Source organism: Podarcis tiliguerta, assembly GCF_965153285.1.
Source record: "Podarcis tiliguerta genome assembly, chromosome: Z".
Taxonomy (NCBI): Eukaryota; Metazoa; Chordata; class Lepidosauria; order Squamata; family Lacertidae; genus Podarcis; species Podarcis tiliguerta.
Genome location: NC_139553.1, coordinates 16,691,197 through 16,710,822, shown reverse-complemented (window position 1 = coordinate 16,710,822; position 19,626 = coordinate 16,691,197). Strand labels below are relative to the sequence as shown.

At 48.6% G+C, this 19,626-nt stretch overlaps 2 protein-coding genes across 7 annotated transcripts; one reads left to right on the top strand and one right to left on the bottom strand.

Annotated features, from left to right (window-relative positions):
• Positions 1-993: 993 nt before the first annotated feature.
• Positions 994-5,494, bottom strand: LOC310669941 (ankyrin repeat and SOCS box protein 6-like; the record flags this gene model as incomplete). The annotated part of the gene is made up of 5 exons (XM_083424405.1): positions 5,038-5,494; positions 3,762-3,870; positions 3,521-3,607; positions 2,445-2,672; positions 994-1,082 (listed from the first exon to the last, which is right to left on the bottom strand). The coding sequence occupies exons 1-5, from the start codon at positions 5,167-5,169 to the stop codon at positions 994-996; spliced, it is 645 nt and encodes a 214-aa protein (XP_083280531.1). The 5' UTR covers positions 5,170-5,494.
• Positions 5,495-5,879: 385 nt separating this feature from the next.
• Positions 5,880-18,596, top strand: ASB6 (ankyrin repeat and SOCS box containing 6). Of its 6 annotated transcripts, XM_083423870.1 has the most exons (8): positions 5,880-6,058; positions 6,412-6,488; positions 10,913-11,086; positions 11,656-11,837; positions 13,589-13,695; positions 14,869-14,977; positions 15,142-15,228; positions 17,459-18,596. In XM_083423870.1, the coding sequence occupies exons 3-8, from the start codon at positions 10,956-10,958 to the stop codon at positions 18,136-18,138; spliced, it is 1,296 nt and encodes a 431-aa protein (XP_083279996.1). In that variant the 5' UTR covers positions 5,880-6,058; positions 6,412-6,488; positions 10,913-10,955; the 3' UTR covers positions 18,139-18,596. The 6 variants fall into 6 exon arrangements, with proteins under 6 accessions (XP_083279996.1, XP_083279994.1, XP_083279998.1 ...); XM_083423868.1 differs by lacking the exon at positions 6,412-6,488 and having other exon boundaries at positions 5,915-6,058; XM_083423872.1 differs by lacking the exons at positions 5,880-6,058; positions 6,412-6,488 and adding an exon at positions 6,096-6,115.
• Positions 18,597-19,626: the final 1,030 nt, after the last annotated feature.

Genomic DNA, 19,626 nt, shown 5'->3' with positions numbered 1-19,626 from the left:
GCAGTCTGATTGGTCCTAGAACAATAGGATCCAAATCGCAGCAGTCTGATTGGTCCTAGAACAATAGGATTCAGAATGCATCAGTCTGATTGGTCCTAGAACAATGCAGCAGTCTGATTGGTTGGCAGGAACCACCCAATCATGCTCCAGATAGAAGTGAATCCACAACCTGATTGGCTTACAGTAGAATTCCAGAATTAGCCAATCATGTGCAGCCCATTGTGTAAATAATGTATATAAAGCAGATACTTTGAGGGGACATTCATTCATTCCTCCTCACCACTATGAGCTGAATAAAGAGCATGAAATCACTTTGCGACTCTGAACAATAAATTTGGATTAATCAGTGCTTGCACTTTTATCATTCCAGCCCACCCAGGCAGGTCGTTTTAGGGAGAATGCCATGTGCTGGCAAGAGGGTGCCAGCCTTGATCCCTGGTTCACATTCACAAGTGTCACTGGGTTTTTAAAAAATGTATGGTGTGAATGTAGCCTGTGTGTTTGGTTAAATGCTTTCCGGGGGGTGGGAAAATACAGCTGAACCAAGGGGCCACCCTGAAATGATGTCTATCTTGTACTTATAAACAATGGATATTTTTCCCCAATTGGTGGTGAGCACATGGTCATCACCCTTTCTGAGGAACAAGGCTGTTTTTTTCCAAATCAGTACCACCCATCAGCCAGTTGACAGTGCTGGGTGACATCAGGAAGGCATGGGGTGGGTGCTGCGTTGCTAGTTTGTTCCCCTCTGGAAACACTAGTAAAGTGAACCCCTCCCCTATCAGTCTTGCTTCAGTTGTGCTCTGCCAGATGAATGGCAGGTGTGTGGCCTTCCCACTTATCAAGGATCTGGCCCAATGGGTCAAAAAAGTTCTTCACACTTAACCTTGCTGTGTATCAGCTTACAACAACCATCATCATACTGCCTTTGAAAACACACAAAAATGGTTGAGTCACTGTGTGGACTAGATAAGGCTGCCCTTGGCTCATGGCCTAGCACAAGAAAGCCTCATGAGGAATGCTACCTTCTGTTCTGAAGGGCAGAAACAGAATCTGCAATATGTTGTGAACCTCCCCGAGACCTATGGGTGAAGGGCAGTATACATATCAATAAGGCAACAAGTATGAAAACATCTGCTTCCCATTTGCAAAAGCAGCACCCAACGTAGCATAGGATGTCATGAAGATGTTATTGCCACCCCTTTTTCCTGCTACTTGGCCTACTGTTGCTTTTATTTTATTTAAATTAAATTTGTCGAGTCACTGTTACCCAGGACAACCCAAAGCAACTTGAAAACAACCAAGCAAGACACTAGAGGCACAACACTTTGCTGGTGCAGAACACATATTTAATGACCCAGAGGAATGGACGCTTCGCTCCCTGTTAGAAGCCAGGTTGCTCAGAACAGCTGTTTAGAAAAGTCACGAGGTAATATTGTTCCAGATAAATGAAGGCCTCCAACCTTCTGCAGACACTGAGCAGAATTCAGTTTAGTCATGACTCAGGTCCAGAAAATGGACTTGTCCCTCCTTCAGAACAATCAGCAGTTGAGCTGCAGATTTGGAAACATCCAAGTGTTATGCATTCGTCCATTGTAGGGCAAAAGGCCAGTCCACGTGTGTGAATGAGTATGGTGCAGTAGCACCCTGTGCGGCAATCCCGCAAATGTCATCCTGTGCGTGACCAACACCCATGTCCACAATTGACTGGTGTGTGTGGCTTGAAGGCCTCAGGCTGGAAACACCCCCTTGGCAGATCAGTCTTCTTTTTTTTTTTTTTTTTTCAATTCATTATACAACACCAAACATTTAGGCAACAGAAAAGACAAACCAAATACCAAAAAAGAAGAAAAAGAGAGACAAACAACGAAAAAAAAGAAACATCACATAACCATAAAACCCTAACAAATTAAACTTACATTAACATATAACATATTACATTAACATATAACAACTAACTAGATCACACAAAAGGTCCGTATAGTAAAAGGTATGGTTTTCCCAGTAGTGATGTATGGAAGTGAGAGCTGGACCATCAAGAAGGCTGATCGCCGAAGAATTGATGCTTTTGAATTATGGTGCTGGAGGAGAGTCTTGAGAGTCCCATGGACTGCAAGAAGATCAAACGCATCCATTCTTAAGGAAATCAGCCCTGAGTGCTCACTGGAAGGACAGATCGTGAAGCTGAGGCTCCAATACTTTGGCCACCTCATGAGAAGAGAAGACTCACTGGAAAAGACCCTGATGTTGGAAAAGATGGAGGGCACAAGGAGAAGGGGACGACAGAGGACAAGATGGTTAAACAGTGTTCTCGAAGCTACAAACATGAATCTGACCAAACTGCGGGTGGCAGTGGAAGACAGGAGTGCCTGGCGTGCTCTGGTCCATGGGGTCACGAAGAGTCAGACACGACTGAACGACTAAACAACAACAGATCACACAACATTGAAAGTGGAGCCGGAAGTTCTTCAGGCACAGGTGGGTGAGGGACTCATAGGTTGGGCACGCACTAGGGTTGGCCCCATGGGTCATCAGCAGCTGAGTGACCTGGAAGCAGAAGCTCTTGATGGTCTGGACCTCCTCTTCGTCACCTCCCACTGTCTCTCCAAGGAGGAAGATGATGTAGGAGAAGACGCTGTCACCATCTTTTGTTGTGGCCTTCACATTGGCTCCTGATTGGCGGGAACAATAAAGAAACAGGCAGTTTAATTTTTTTTCCCAGTGACCCTTGGCATCACCACCACCATTTTCCTATTTTCCCCAATCAATTTTTACTAAAAGTATTCAACAAAATACAATAAAAGCCAAACTAAGGAAGAGAAAGAGAAAATAAATATAAGGCCCTCTATCACAAATATATCTTAACCCTTATTTAAAGTAATACCAAAGACATTTAATAACATGTTTAGAATAGTGCTGGAAGTACAGTGGTACCTCTGGTTAGGAACTTAATTCGTTCTGGAGGTCGGTTCTTAACCTGAAACTGTTCTTAACCTGAAGCACCACTTTAGCTAATGGGGCTTCCCGCTGCCGCTGCGCTGCGGCTGCACGATTTCTGTTCTCACCCTGAAGCAAAGTTCTTAACCCGAGGTACTATTTCTGGGTTAGCAGAGTCTGTAACCTGAAGCATCTGTAACCTGGGGTACCACTGTATTTGAAGTTGAGAATATATTGCGGCAATGCATGATTATTTGTATTTATTTCAATAAACCTAAAATAAAGAATAATGTTCTTCAATACATATACCGGTATATCTTGCTTGCCTAAGTAATCCATTATCTATATAGATCATATATCTTGTAACAATAAATTTGGATTAATCAGTGCTTGCACTTTTATCATTCCAGCCCACCCAGGCAGGTCGTTTTGGGGAGAATGCCGTGTGCTGGCAAGAGGGTGCCAGCCTTGATCCCTGGTTCACATTCCTGCTCTGAGACCACTGATAGTTTTGCACTGGATCTGGACCCCTGGAAAAGGAAGCAGCAGGGCTTGGTGAGGCGGGTGGGTGGAGGAAGCTCACCTCCTTCCAACAAAAGGCGAATGTTTTCCGTATTGTGGATCTGAACCCCATCACTGCTGGCTAGAGCATGCAGCAGAGCGGTCTTTCCTGGGGAAGGAGGGAAAAAAGAGCATAAGAATGTGAGAGAAGCCTGTTTGGGGCCTATCAAGCCCAGCCTCCTGTGACCAACCAAATGCCCACAAGCAGGAGCCAAGGAGGAAAAGGGGGAAAGGCCAAGCCCAGGAGGATGGAGGCAACTGACCATGTTTATCAACTGCATTGACATCGGCTCCAAGTTCCAAAAGTCGCTTTAGGCAAGGGAGGCGTTCTGGCTCTTCGCTAGCCAGATCTAGGGGGCTGCTTTCATGAACCTAAGGAGGAATGGGATAGAGGAAACATAACTGGCTGCTTTTATTGATGCCTTTACTGCAGCAGTGATGAATTTTTCCTGGTTTGAGGGCTGCATTCCCTCTTCTGCAGTGGGCAGTTGGCACAGTGAATGTGAATTTCCCCTCTATGTATATGGTCAGCTGGTTTCTACACGCACTTGGACACCTGTGTCCTTCAACTGGGCGAGCAAGTGACGTGAGCAGAGCTGAAGCATTTGTTTCCATCCAGGCAACACTCAAGGATGAAATCTGGGACCCTGGACCCTGCCTTGACCCCTGCTTTCTTGACCAACAATATCTTATCTTATTCTATTTTTCATACAAGTTATTTGGCCTAGAAAGGGGAGGGGGAGAAAGTCAACTCACAGCCTTGTGGCAACTTTTGAAAGCTAACTTTTTAAAAGAGCATAAGGTTTTAAACCCTACATGCACATTGCATCCTATGAACAGAGAAGCAAAATTTGGGATGGGGATTTTGGATCAGGATCTCAATGGTTCCATATTATTTCTCTCTTCCTCCCCACCCCCAGCCTGCAATGTTGTTATCAATCTCCCTCTCCCTTTGTTAGTGCACCTGCTCCTTTCACTATACAGGTGGTGGCCATTTTGGGTGGGGGGTTGTGTTTCTGACCCCTGTATGCGTTGGCAGAGTCCGAGCCCTGTTTCCGGGACTCTTCTGGGTCGGCAGTGATCATGTGCCAATCAGACATGCATAAAATTGTTGCTGCCTGTATGGTTCCTGTCATACACCAAAGATGTGCCTCTTTACTCTGCCCTGACACTCAAGAGGCAAGAATAAAGTGGGTCCTAAACAGATGCAATCGTAATTGATCTCAAACCATTTTTTTTAATGCTTGCATTTTAAATGGCTTGCGAGCAGGCCGCTGAGAAACCAAATCCATGATAAGCATAGTGCCAGCATGGTTTAATGGTTAGCATGCTGCGCTCGGAGCTGGGAGTGACCAGGGTTCAAATCCCCACTTGGCCATGAAGCTAACTGGGTGTGACCTTCGGCCAGTCACTGCGTCTCTTAGTCTGCTCTAGCTCACAGAGTTGAGAGAACCATCTGCACCACTTTGAGTTCCTCGTGTGTGTGTGTAAGGTTTGACATAAATGTTAATAATGGAAATAAAAATGGCAGCAGCTTACCCTGTCTCTCCGGTTGATGTCTGCCCCTTCCTGCACCAACAGCTCTACCATGTCTGGCTTGTTCCGCATCACGGCGATGTGCAAAGATGTATAATAAGTGATTGGATCTTTTGGAAACACAGAAACACACATTTATTAATTTATTCACCAATTTGGCACAATTTGTTAATTTGTCACACTGAAACATCCTTACCTTTCTTCCAAAGACCTCAAGGTGACCTGGTTCCCATGCCCTCACATCAATCCTACGAGGTAGGCAAGGCTGCAGGTGAGATAGGGACCGGCCCAACTGTCGCTCAAGGGACCTTCATGTGGTTGCATGGGAAATTGGAACTCTGGTTTTCTAGTTCCACAGCTCTTATCCACTGTGCCTGACTGCCTCTCCTAGCAGGCTAACTGGCTGTTGGTCTTTAGGAAACACTGAGCCCTTGCACGTTCAGGGATGTTGTTCTGATTTTCAAGGAGCTTAAGGTGGGGTACACGTTTGCAAGGCTGGGACTGAAATAACTTATGGTGGGAGCTCTGATAAAACCCTATCAAGCAAGACTTAAGCAGCTGCAATTCCAGCCATGGAGCTGAAGCCTGCATGCATTTAATGTTTGTAAAGAGTGGATTAAAAATAATTATTCCAGGTCAACTGAGCCTATAGATGTACAGTGGTACCTCAGGTTAAATACTTAATTTGTACTGACTGGGTTAGCGGAGTCTGTATCCTGAAGCATCTGTAACCCGATGTACCACTGTACTGTACAGTATCTTCCTTTCCGCTGGGGAAGTCTGCCCCCTGGTGGCCGCTTGATCCGGCAGCGGTTTAAACCAAAACCTCCAGCCTGCAGAGGGCACTTAGATGAAAAGATACATGAAACTGTGGGAAGAGCGAGAGCGAGCGAGCGAGCGAGCAACCAAGAGAGAGAGAGAGAGAGAGAGAGAGCTGCAGCTGTTGGCTGCAAACTGTATAAAAGTGCAACTCGAGAGCTCGGCATCCTTCCGCTTCCTGCTAACCCGGAGGCACGCCGTGCAGGTAGGAGACGTGGGACCAATAGGACGGGAAGGGAGTTGGGAATTCGCGGAGAGGAAGGTGGTTGAAATAAACGTTTTAATGGGCTGCCTTGATACAGGGGTTTTGTTTTTACTGGTTTTAGCAAAAAGGCTTCATTTATTAAGTTACTTAAAAATACAGAATTTAAAAATCTTGCTAATCGTTAAACTGTAAGGCTCTTAAAAAAATTTAATTGCAAACTAGGGTCGTCGGAATTGCAGACTGGGGGTTTCGGACGCGCAAAGGGATTTTTTCCGGCACGGTGTGTAGCGGGGAGAGAAGGCTGCTCTGGTTATCCATACTGAACGTAGTAATAATTTGGTTCCATTTTACAGAGCACTTCAAGCTAGTTCAGGCGCTTGGTTCGAGAAAGCTCCCCTGCCCGTGAAATCGTTCCTAACAGCCTTGTGAGGTGGGCTCGTTCCCATGTTTGGTAGCGACTGGTTTTGGAAGCAGGTGGCAGTCAGGATGCTGACTTTTGTTTGATCATTTGTATTTTGCTGCGTATAAACCTTACTTTGTCTGCGTTAATTTTCCTGCCCTTACTTGGGGGGGGGGGGGCGCGGAGGGGATTCACGTATTTCTATGGGGAAAAGAGAAATGTCATAAATTCATGTAGTGACGATGACAAAGCACTTGAAAATAAATATTAGCTTGGCAGGTTCAAACTTTTTAGCTTTGTTTACAAAGTGCAAGAAAAATAAGTAGGCTAAATTGGATAGCTCATTAGTCCCGGGATGGGGAATCGTTCGTCAGCGCTCGCAGTCGTCGCAATGGCTAGGGATGGTTGGAGTTGGAGTTCAGCAACATTCAGGGGTAGGGGAAGCAGCGTCCCCCACACCTGTTCTTGGTCATGAGAATGTTTGCCCCATTCAAAATTTTACCCCAGGTGGTTAGCATTAATTGCAGTTGTCGTTGGTTTTTTTTACTGGAAGTGAAAAACGAAGTAAAATGCCTTTTCTTGGGGAAACACCCCCCTTTTTTGTCAGAAGCGTCAGTGGCGTAGCGTGGGGGGTGCAGGGGGGGCGGCCGCACCGGGTGCAACATCTGGGGGTTAGGGTTAAGGGGCGCAAATCCACGGGTTAGGGGGCGCAAACCCACGGGTTAGGGGGCGCAAATTACTTGCCTTGCCCCGGGTGCTGACAACCTACGCTACGCCACTGAGAAGGGTAGCCTTTCCCTTTAAACCTTTTCCACGGACTTCCTTTTAGTCAGATTCATGGAGTTAACAAGCTACAGTACAGCTGCAGTGGTAATTTGGGGGCAGTGGTAGTTTGGCGGGGCCAAACATTCAAAGAAAGAAAGACTCTTGAAATGGTGCAGCATTCCCTACTTTTTAAAAAAGATTTTTTCCATGAGTGCTCCTGTACCATTTACAGGGAAGTGATTTCCTCGGCAGAAATGAAAACATCAGAACTTTGAAAATAATCATGTTATGTGGACATGGACTAGACTAGAGTGAGGCAGTGCCCCTTCGCTAGCAGCAGCACTTATCACAGAAGCTGTGACTTTGCAAAGTGGAAGAAAAAGGTTCAACCCCAGTGCGAGCAGTGTGATGTAGTGGTTAGAGTCTGTAGGACTAGGACTGGGGAGACCCAGGTTCAAATGCCCACTTAGCCATGATGTTCACTGGGTGTTACTGTCCTATACATGCCTAAACTTAAGTCCCACTGTGCTCTCTGTACTACCTGTTTTGCTGTGGCTGGGTAAAGGTAAAGGGACCCCTGACCATTAGGTCCAGTCGTGACCGACTCTGGGGTTGTGGCGCTCATCTCGCTTTACTGGATGAGGGAGCCGGTGTACAGCTTCCAGGTCATGTGGCCAGCATGACTAAGCCGCTTCTGGCGAACCAGAGCAGCGCATGGAAACACCGTTTACCTTCCCACCAGAGCGGTACCTATTTATCTACTTGCACTTTGACATGCTTTTGAACTGCTAGGTTGGCAGGAGCAGGGACCGAGCAACGGGAGCTCACCCCGTCGTGGGGATTCGAACCACCGACCTTCTTACTGGCAAGTCCTAGGCTCTGTGGTTTAACCCACAGCACCACCTGCATCCCTCTGTGGCTGGTTACAACCTTCCAAATGCCACAAACTGCAAAAAGAACCAAATAAATTCTCTACAAAAAAAAAATACAGTGGTGCCTCGCAAGACGAAAAGAATCCGTTCCGGGAGCCTTTTCGTCTTGCAGTTTTTTCGTCTTGCGAAGCAAGCCCATTGACGGAGTAGTGCTATTAGCGCTATTGGCTAAAAAAGGGCTAAAAACAGCTTTTTTAGGGGGGGATTAGCGGTTTTGCTGCTAAAATGCTTTTAGCAGCTTAGCGATTCAAAATAAGGGGTTTTGGAGCAAAAAAAAAAAAAATCAAATTTTTTCATCATTTTTCGTCTTGCGAAGCAAGCCCATAGGGAAATTCGTCTTGCGAAGCGCCTCTGCAGACGGAAAACCCTTTCGTCTTGCGGGTTTTCCGTCTTGCGAGGCATTCGTCTTGCAGGGCACCACTGTAGAAGGTGCTGCTGCATTTGGGGTGGGGAATAGCCATTCTGTTTTTGCGCCTGTAACCCAGGTTCCAGGAGCCATGTGGCAAATAGGTTTTCTATCCTACAGTGGACCCTCTGCCAGTCAGTTTTGGCCAGGCATAGGCAACCTTCGGCCCTCCAGATGTTTTGGCCTACAACTCCCATGATCCCTAGCTAACATGACCAGTGGTCAGGGATGATGGAAACTGTAGTCCAAAACATCTGGAGGGCCAAAGGTTGCCTATGCCTGGATTTGGCCATACTGAGCTAGGTGTAGTTTCTTTGGGCATTGTGTAGGATCATTGAGTAGCATTGAGCCCTTGCAACTTGCCTCATGGTAGATTTTAAAAAATGTGGTAGATTAAAAAATAAAGTTTCCTTGGGTGTGTGGATCTGAAATGCAGACCCACCCTGCCCCTGGAAAGAAAAGTCACAGGTGGCCTTCTTGATAAGGAGGGGGTCTCTTTAGCTTTTGAATGCTGTGAGATCACACCTCTTGCTGTGGATTAATTTCATAGAATCATAGGCACAGTTAACTGTTGCAGCTTGCCCTGCTCCTAGTTGTGAAGAATATTCTTATGTTATGAATGGCCCTACAGCTCTGATTCTATATCAACAGTGCAATGGCAGTTGCAGTGGAGAGTTCTTATCTGGGATGGGAGGGGCAAGGAAACTCTAGACCTGTTGGGTTTAATGACTGTGCTACTCCACGCAAAGGCATGCATTTAAAGGATGGGGGGTAACCTTCCACTTGCCGCTTTATCACTCCTTCCCAAGGCAGGAACGTCATGTATTGAGCTACTAGTCTCTGACTCCTGGGTGGCACGGCCCCAGTTCCATCCTGTAGCTACTGGTCCTAGCAAGCTGAGAGCAGGAACTTGGCAAGACATCAAGTGGTTTTGTTGCTATGGCAGCTTAAGGATGGACCCTGGCAAAGGCTGTCTCCTTAACCTCTGACAGCCTTGCAAAATGTTCCCTTTAATGACTAGCCCTGAAAGGCGTACAGCTGGCCCAGGGGCCCATGTTTACCACAAGTCATTGGCGGCTCATTTGCTACCTGGCAAAGGTGTCATCCAGTCCTTACTTTAGGTAAGTAGTCAGAGTTGGTAATTACAAGGCTGGGGTTGGTCTGGGTCTCTTAGCTCTGTTTGCGCGTGTGTGACCAAACAGAAACGCAACTGGTACAGCTTCCCTTTCTCTTAACTCACCTGGTGACTTTCTGTCTGGCACATCTAGAGTTTCCCCTTCAAATGCACTATACTCATGGCAATTTACCCTGAAAGGTTTAAAACTGGCTTAAACAGGTCCTACTTTTTTGAGAGGTGAAAAAAGGCAAGTTCCCTTTACAGTTTGCGGCCAAGGTCACAGCATTCCCCTCACACTTTTAAGATGGTGCTTTTTCAAAAGCAGGAGTAGGGAATGTTAGGCCTGGGGCAGTGGGGGTACAGATTTGGCCCTTGAGGCCTCCCTGTGTGGCCCTTGGGACTCCCTCCAGGCCACACCCTCCTTGAATGATTGCGCCTGGCTGCAACACACCGACCCGATACACACATGCCTTATGCCTCACCCTCCATGCTCTGGATGGGCTGAAACTACCATTGAGGGCTGGGCACGTGTTCCATTAGACCCAGGCTACCTGAAGGACTCTATTCTCACATACGAACATGCCCTGGCTCAGACATTCAGGGGAGGCCCTTCTCTTGCTCCTGCGACCCTCACAGACAGGCTGGGTGGGGGGCGCAAGAGAGGGCCTTCTCAGGGGCTTCTCCCAGACTTTGGAACTCCCTCCCTGGAGAAGCCTGACTGGCTCCCTCCTCACTGTCCTTCCTGCCAGTGGTGAAGACCTTCCTGTTCCAACATGTCTTTGGGAACTGATTGGGTTTTGTTTGTTTGTTTAGGAAAAGACCTTTTAAATAGTGCTGTACTGTTTTTACTATATCAATTTCTATATTTCCATAGATTCATTCTCATATTGTTTAAGTTCTATTATAGTTTTAGTTAAACTACTATTTTTAAATAAGTTTTAGCTTTCTGTATATGATCTGTGTTTTAATTTGTATCAGTCACCTTTAGTCACAATCTGGGGGAAAGGCAGGATATTATTATTATTATTATTATTATTATTATTATTATTATTATTTATTACTTAATAGCAGCAGCAGCAGAAGCAAGAGAAGGGTTGAAACATTGCTATGCTACTTAAATGGTTAACCTGTACTGTTTTGGGTTTTGGGAAGGATGTGCTAACAAGCCCTATAGGATACATATAGTTGTGAATGACAGCGATGATTATGAAGATTTTTTAATTTTTTTTGGTAGGCCAAGGAAGCAGCTTTAGATTGGCTCTCAGACCATTTCCTAAATGAATCACAGAAGGGAGTCGAGCAGAATGCCTTTCCTCCATGGCTTCCGACGGATCATCTTTGAGTACCAGCCGTTAGTTGACGAGATCTTGGAATGTATGGATCCTCTTGTGCAGGACATGATGGTCAGGTAACTGGGAAACTGCTTCCCCGTCCGTGTAGACAATACTGAGCTGGGGTCTCATTCAATTCAGCCCATTCTTCAGAATTATGAGGACTAGGATAGAATTATGAGGACTAGGATCTTTGAGGGTTTTCTACAATCAAGCGGTATATAAAAATCATGAAATGCACAAACAGAATCCCACCTTTCAGGGAAAGGGCCATGGTTAAGGGTAGAGCACCTTATGTGCATACAGAAGGCCCTAATGGCATCTCCAAGTTGGCACTTATAATATCCCCTGCCTGAAACCCTGCAGAGCTGTTGCTGCTGTCAGTCAGTGCATACAGTACTGTGCTAGATGGTAAAGGGGGGCGGTGAAATTACATTAGTTTCTCCTACCCACTCTGGCCCTACCCACCGCTGGCATGTGGCCCCCAGAATGTGGCCCAGAAGGACATGTCTTCTCATTGGCACACAGCTCTTACCTCTGAGCTGACTACTGATTGGCTCTTAATCGTTACCAAACCACCACCGCGGAACTTTGCCCTCCTCCTATGGTCATTGTGGTGTTTTATTTGCCTTGTTTTCTTGTGAAGCCCCAGCGCTGTGGTAGAAGACGACAGGCGGATTGCGGCCCTTAACAACCTGCTGGAGAGGAACGCCAACTCCGTTTACTACCAAGAGGGTGTGAGCTATTCATTGCTGAAGATGGCGGAGTATGGGGTAGTCCAAGCCGCAGAAGCCCTCCTGCGTGCTGGGGCGGACATCACCTTTGAAGGTTGGAAGGGGACCTGGTTCATGCTTCCGGTCTTGCATATATTTTAAAATTACAGAAATCATTGGGATAGCTGTATTTTTATATACAATTCTTTCATGATTCCTCCCCTCCCCCCCAAAAAATGTTTCCTTTCTGGTTAGGAGCGACCTGTTTTGGTTCTTTGTTTCTGCTGGGAATTGCAATGCCCTGTTTTATGTGACACCATTTTAATTCAATACAGGCGACCCCCGTTTTGCATGCGTTCCAAGAACGTGTGGCCATGCACGTCTGTGGGACGTTTTCAGAACCGGAACAGGGCAGAGTGGGGGGAAGGCAGGGTGGGGCTGAGGGGCTTATGCGAGTGATGATCCAGAACGTAACCCGCAGGCAAATAGGTCGTTACCTGTATTAAAGGCAAAAAAAGCTATTCCACCAGTGTGGTGTAGTGGTTAAGAGTGGTGGACTCGTAATCTGGTGAACCAGATTTGCGTCTCCGCTCTTCCGCATGCAGCTGCTTGGTGACACTTTTCCGAAGTCTCTCAGCCTCGCTCACCTCACAGAGTGTTTGTTGTGGGGGAGGAGGGGAAAGGAGATTGTTAGCCGCTTTGAGACTCCTTCAGGTAGTGATAAAGCGGGATATCAAATCCAAACTCTTCTTCTTCACCTGGCCTGATAATCCATTTTGAGACCCAGATGAGGAAGCCAAAAGTGGGCTATAATTTTTCAATTCAGTAGTAGCACCCCAGATGTCCATTAGGCTCCACCTCCCTAAGTCGCTCCTTTCTACTGTCAGGTACTGCTAGGTTCACCTCTCTGCCATCAGGTTCCGCCTTCCTTTTCCCCAAGCTCCACCCCTTGTCTCCTAAGCTCCTCCCCATGACCTTCAGTGTTCTAAAGCGCTGGCCGCTGCAGGCTCAGGTGCCCATGGGTGTGTGATGTCACACAGAGGTTCCTTCATAGGCTGTCTCTCTAACAACATGACCGCCTCCCAGCAAGGCCGGTTAGACAGTTGGGCCAGGAAGGAGGGCCTTTGACTGCTGGGAGCCATGAGGAGGAAATGGGTAGGGGGATGTTTCCTGGCCTGCTGGCTCCCGTATTACGGGCCTGATGTGAACACCGGTAAGCATCTTTCTCTCCCCCCAGTGCTAACAACAGCCTTGTTGTGTGGGCAGACAGTCCCCATATCCAAAGGACCAATGATCAGGAGTCTTTATTAGGCGATGCAGCAGGGTGATGTAAGGGTTAGGATGTCAGACTACAAGACCTGGGAGACCAGGGTTCAAATCATGCACACAGCCACATGAAGCTCTCTGGATGCAACCCTTGGGGCCATTGTCATTGTTTCTTAGCCTAAGCATACTTCGCAGGGTGGTTGTGAAGATGGAACAGGGAAGGGAGAGAACCCCACCTTAAGCTCCTTGAAAATCAAAATAACATCCCTGAATGTGCAAGGGCTCAGTGTTTCCTAAAAACCAACAGCCAGTTAGCCTGCTAGGAGAGGCAGTCAGGCACAGTGGATAAGAGATGTGGAACTAGAAAACCAGAGTTCCAATTTCCCATGCAACCATGTGAAGGTCCCTTGAGCGACAGTTGGGCCGGTCGCTATCTCACCTGCAGCCTTGCCTGCCTCGTAGGATTGTTGTGAGGGCATGGGAACCAGGTCACCTTGAGGTCCTTGGAAGAAAGGTAAGGATGTTTCAGTGTCACAAATTAACAAATTGTGCCAAATTGGTGAATAAATAAATAAATGTGTGTTTCTGTGTTTCCAAAAGATCCAATCACTTATTATACATCTTTGCACATCGCCGTGATGCGGAACAAGCCGGACATGGTAGAGCTGCTGGTGCAGGAAGGGGCAGACATCAACCGGAGAGACAGGGTAAGCTGCTGCCATTTTTATTTCCATTATTAACATTTATGTCAAACCTTTCACACACACGAGGAACTCAAAGTGGTGCAGATGGTTCTCTCAACTCTGTGAGGTAGATCAGACTAAGAGACACAGTGACTGGCCGAAGGTCACACCCAGTTAGCTTCATGGCCGAGTGGGGATTTGAACCCAGGTCACTCCCAGCTCCGAGCGCAGCGTGCTAACCATTAAACCATGCTGGCACTATTCTTATCATGGATTTGGCTTCTCAGCGGCCGGCTCACAAGCCATTTAGAACCCAAGCCTTAAAAAAAATGGTTTGAGATCAATTACGATTGCATCTGTTTAGGACCCACTTTATGCTTGCATCTTGAGTGTCAGGGCAGAGTAAAGAGGCACATCTTTGGTGTATGACAGGAACCAACCAGGCAGCGACCATTTTACGCATGTCTGATTGGCACATGATCACTGCCGACCCAGAAGAGGCCCGAAAACAGGGCTGGGGCTCTGCCAACGCATACAGGGGTCAGAAACACAACCCCCCCCCACACCCAAAATGGCCACCACCTGTATAGTGAAAGGAGCAGGTGCACCAACAAAGGGAGAGGGAGATTGATAACAACATTGCAGGCTGGGGGTGGGGAGGAATAGAGAAATAATATGGAACCATTGAGATCCTGATCCAAAATCCCCATCCCAAATGTTGCTTCTCTGTTCATAGGATGCAATGTGCATGTAGGGTTTAAAACCTTATGCTCTTTTAAAAAGTTAGCTTTCAAAAGTTGCCACAAGGCTGTGAGTTGACTTTCTCCCCCCCTCCCCTTTCTAGGCCAAATAACTTGTATGGAAAATAGAATAAGATAAGATATTGTTGGTCAAGAAAGCAGGGGTCAAGGCAGGGTCCAGGGTCCCAGATTTCATCCTTGAGTGTTGCCTGGATGGAAACAAATCCTTCAACTCCTGCTCACGTCACTTGATCACCCGGTTGAAGGACACAGGTGTCCAAGTGCGTGTAGAAACCAGCTGACCATATACATAGAGGGGAAATTCACATTCACTGTGCCAGCTGCTTTCTGCAGAAGAGGGAATGCAGCCCTCAAACTAGGAAAAATTCATCACTGCTGTAGTAAAGGCATCAATAAAAGCAGCCAGTTATGTTTCCTCCATCCCATTCCTTCTTAGGTTCATGAAAGCAGCCCCCTAGATCTGGCTAGCGAAGAGCCAGAACGCGTCCCTTGCCTAAAGCGACTTTTGGAACTTGGAGCCGATGTCAATGCAGTTGATAAACATGGTCAGTTGCCTCCATCCTCCTGGGCTTGGCCTTTCCCCCTTTTCCTCCTTGGCTCCTGCTTGTGGGCATTTGGTTGGTCACTCCTGAGAACAGGAGGCTGGGCTTGATAGGCCCCATACAGGCTTCTCTCACATTCTTATGCTCTTTTTTCCCTCCTTCCCCAGGAAAGACCGCTCTGCTGCATGCTCTAGCCAGCAGTGATGGGGTTCAGATCCACAATACGGAAAACATTCGCCTTTTGCTGGAAGGAGGTGAGCTTCCTCCACCCGCCCGCCCCACCAAGCCCTGCTGCTTCTTTTCCCAGGGGTCCAAATCCAGTGCAAAACTATCAGTGGTTTCAGAGTAGGAATGTGAACCAGGGATCAAGGCTGGCACCCTCTTGCCAGCACACGGCATTCTCCGTAAAACGACCTGCCTGGGTGGGCTGGAATGATAAAAGTGCAAGAACTGATTAATCCAAATTTATTGTTACAAGATATATGATCTATATAGATAATGGATTACTTAGGCAAACAAGATATACCGGTATATGTATTGAAGAACATTATTCTTTATTTTAGGTTTCTTGAAATAAATACAAATAATCATGCATTGCCGCAATATATTCTCAACTTCAAATACAGTGGTACCCCAGGTTACAGATGCTTCAGGTTACAGACTCTGCTAACCCAGAAATAGTACCTTGGGTTAAGAACTTTGCTTCAGGATGAGAACAGAAATCGTGCAGCCGCAGCGCAGCCACAGCGGGAGACCCCATTAGCTAAAGTGGTGCTTCAGGTTAAGAACAGTTTCAGGTTAAGAACCGACCTCCAGAACGAATTAAGTTCATAACCAGAGGTACCACTGTACTTCCAGCACTATTCTAAACATGTTATTAAATGTCTTTGGTATTACTTTAAATAAGGGTTAAGATATACCGTATTTTTCGCCCTATAGGACGCACTTTTTCCCCTCCAAAAATGAAGGGGAAATCTGGGTGCGTCCTATGGGGCGAATGCAGGCTTCGCGGACCTCTCCGCAAACAGCAGGAGCGCTCCCGCTGCTGGCGGAGAGGTGCCTGCATGCTGAAGCCTGCGCGCGCTGAGCTCAGCGCGCCCAGGCTTCGCGGACCTCTCCGCTAGCAGCGGGAGCGCTCCCGCTGCTGGCGGAGAGGTGCCTGCATGCGGAAGCCTGCGCGCGCTGAGCTCAGCGCGCCCAGGCTTCGCGGACCTCTCCGCTAGCAGCGGGAACGCTCCCGCTGCTGGCGGAGAGGTGCCTGCATGCGGAAGCCTGCGCGCGCTGAGCTCAGCGCGCCCAGGCTTCGCGGACCTCTCCGCTAGCAGCGGGAGCGCTCCCGCTGCTGGCGGAGAGGTACCTGCATGCCGAAGCCTGCGCGGGCTGAGCTCAGCGCGCCCAGGCTTCGCGGACCTCTCCGCTAGCAGCGGGAACGCTCCCGCTGCTGGCGGAGAGGTGCCTGCATGCGGAAGCCTGCGCGCGCTGAGCTCAGCGCGCCCAGGCTTCGCGGACCTCTCCGCTAGCAGCGGGAACGCTCCCGCTGCTGGCGGAGAGGTGCCTGCATGCCGAAGCCTGCGCGCGCTGAGCTCAGCGCGCCCAGGCTTCGCGGACCTCTCCGCTAGCAGCGGGAACGCTCCCGCTGCTGGCGGAGAGGTGCCTGCATGCCGAAGCCTCCGCGCGCTGAGCTCAGCGCGCCCAGGCTTCGCGGACCTCTCCGCTAGCAGCGGGAGCGCTCCCGCTGCTGGCGGAGAGGTGCCTGCATGCCGAAGCCTGCGCGCGCTGAGCTCAGCGCGTCCAGGCTTCGCGGACCTCTCCGCTAGCAGCGGGAGCGCTCCCGCTGCTGGCGGAGAGGTGCCTGCATGCGGAAGCCTGCGCGCGCTGAGCTCAGCGCGCCCAGGCTTCGCGGACCTCTCCGCTAGCAGCGGGAACGCTCCCGCTGCTGGCGGAGAGGTGCCTGCATGCGGAAGCCTGCGCGCGCTGAGCTCAGCGCGCCCAGGCTTCGCGGACCTCTCCGCTAGCAGCGGGAGCGCTCCCGCTGCTGGCGGAGAGGTGCCTGCATGCCGAAGCCTGCGCGGGCTGAGCTCAGCGCGCCCAGGCTTCGCGGACCTCTCCGCTAGCAGCGGGAGCCAGCACTGGGCTCCCACGGCTTGCAGAGAGCTGCCTGTTTGGGGGCTGGGGTCGGGGGAAGCTCGGGCTTCCCCAACCCCGCGCCTGGGGGGGAAATAATTTTTTTCCTTTATTTCCCCCCCAAAAAACTAGGTGCGCCTTATGGGACGGTGCGTCCTATAGGGCGAAAAATACGGTATTTGTGATAGAGGGCCTTATATTTATTTTCTCTTTCTCTTCCTTAGTTTGGCTTTTATTGTATTTTGTTGAATACTTTTAGTAAAAATTGATTGGGGGAAATAGGAAAATGGTGGTGGTGATGCCAAGGGTCACTGGGGAAAAAATTAAACTGCCTGTTTCTTTATTGTTCCTGCCCATCAGGAGCCAATGTGAAGGCCACAACAAAAGATGGTGACAGCGTCTTCTCCTACATCATCTTCCTCCTTGGAGAGACAGTTGGAGGTGACGAAGAGGAGGTCCAGACCATCAAGAGCTTCTGCTTCCAGGTCACTCAGCTGCTGATGACCCATGGGGCCAACCCTAGTGCGTGCCCAGCCTATGAGTCCCTCACCCACCTGTGCCTGAAGAACTTCCGGCTCCACTTTCCCCTCCTGTGCTTCCTCCTGGAGTTTGGGGCATCATACAACTGCACCCTCCATGGGCCCTCCTGTTGGTCGGGCTTCAATATTATCTTCGAGCAGCTTTGCTCCCACTTGAGCGGGTCAGAGGACGACGCCTTCTCCGCCGACCTCTTTCAGAAGGCCGAGACGGTGCTGGAGCTCATGGCCTCAAGCTCCCAGACCATCAAGCTGCCCATCAACTTTGAGATCAACCTCAGCCACCTCAGTGGGTTCCACAGGAAGAGGATCTCAGACCTCTTCACCAGCGTGAAGCAGCTGGAACACTCCCCTCCTACCTTGAAGCAGTTGTGCCGGGTTTCCCTGCGGCAGCATCTCAAACCCTGCCCCATCGATGAAAAAGTCAAGGCCCTCCCGCTTCCCAACTTGTTGAAAAAATATCTCCTTATAGACCCAAGCAGCTCTGCGGAGGCGGCCGTCTGACTTCAAGGGTGGACCAAGAAGACTGATCTGCCAAGGGGGTGTTTCCAGCCTGAGGCCTTCAAGCCACACACACCAGTCAATTGTGGACATGGGTGTTGGTCACGCACAGGATGACATTTGCGGGATTGCCGCACAGGGTGCTACTGCACCATACTCATTCACACACGTGGACTGGCCTTTTGCCCTGCAATGGACGAATGCATAACACTTGGATATTTCCAAATCTGCAGCTCAACTGCTGATTGTTCTGAAGGAGGGACAAGTCCATTTTCTGGACCTGAGTCATGACTAAACTGAATTCTGCTCAGTGTCTGCAGAAGGTTGGAGGCCTTCATTTATCTGGAACAATATTACCTCGTGACTTTTCTAAACAGCTGTTCTGAGCAACCTGGCTTCTAACAGGGAGCAAAGCGTCCATTCCTCTGGGTCATTAAAACATTTGTTCTGCACCAGCAAAATGTTGTGCCTCTAGTGTCTTGCTTGGTTGTTTTCAAGTTGCTTTGGGTTGTCCTGGGTAACAGTGACTTGACAAATTTAATTTAAATAAAATAAAAGCAACAATAGGCCAAGTACCAGGAAAAAGGGGTGGCAATAACATCTTCACGACATCCTATGCTACGCTGGGTGCTGCTTTTGCAAATGGGAAGTAGATGTTTTCATACTTGTTGCCTTGTTGGTATGTATACTGCCCTTCACCCATAGGTCTTGGGGAGGTTCACAACATATTGCAGATTCTGTTTCTGCTCTTCAGAACAGAAGGTACCATTCCTCATGAGGCTTTCTTGTGCTAGGCCATGAGCCAAGGGCAGCCTTATCTAGTCCACACAGTGACTCAACCATTTTTGTGTGTTTTCAAAGGCAGTATGATGATGGTTGTTGTAAGCTGATACACAGCAAGGTTAAGTGTGAAGACCTTTTTTGACCCATTGGGCCGGATCCTTGATAAGTGGGAAGGCCACACACCTGTCATTCATCTGACAGAGCACAAATGAAGCAAGACTGATAGGGGAGGGGTTCACTTTACTAGTGTTTCCAGAGGGGAACAAACTAGCAACGCAGCACCCACCCCATGCCTTCCTGATGTCACCCAGCACTGTCAACTGGCTGATGGGTGGTCCTGATTTGGAAAAAAAAAAAAACAGCCTTGTTCCTCAGAAAGGGCGATGACCATGTGCTCACCACCAGTTGGGAAAAAATATCCATTGTTTATAAGTACAAGATAGACATCATTTCAGGGTGGCCCCTTGGTTCAGCTCTATTTTCCCACCCCCCAGAAAGCATTTAACCAAACGCACAGGCTACATTCACACCATACATTTTTTAAAAACCCAGTGACACTTTAAACCATCACAGCTTCTCCCAAAGAATCCTGGGAACTGTATGGGAGACTGCTGTTCCCCTCAAGGCGCTACAATTCCCAAAGTTCCTTAAGTAGGAGGGATTGTTAAACCACTCTGGGCTGCTCCACTGGCATTCTCCAGAGACCCC

Excerpts from the sequence above, each read along its gene's own strand:
- ASB6 (XM_083423870.1), top strand. The coding sequence starts at position 10,956 with ATGAATCACAGAAGGGAGTCGAGCAGAATGCCTTTCCTCCATGGCTTC. Across the intron at positions 11,087-11,655 it reads GTGCAGGACATGATGGTCAG|CCCCAGCGCTGTGGTAGAAG; the intron begins GTAACTGGGAAA and ends TTTCTTGTGAAG. Across the intron at positions 13,696-14,868 it reads ACATCAACCGGAGAGACAGG|GTTCATGAAAGCAGCCCCCT; the intron begins GTAAGCTGCTGC and ends ATTCCTTCTTAG.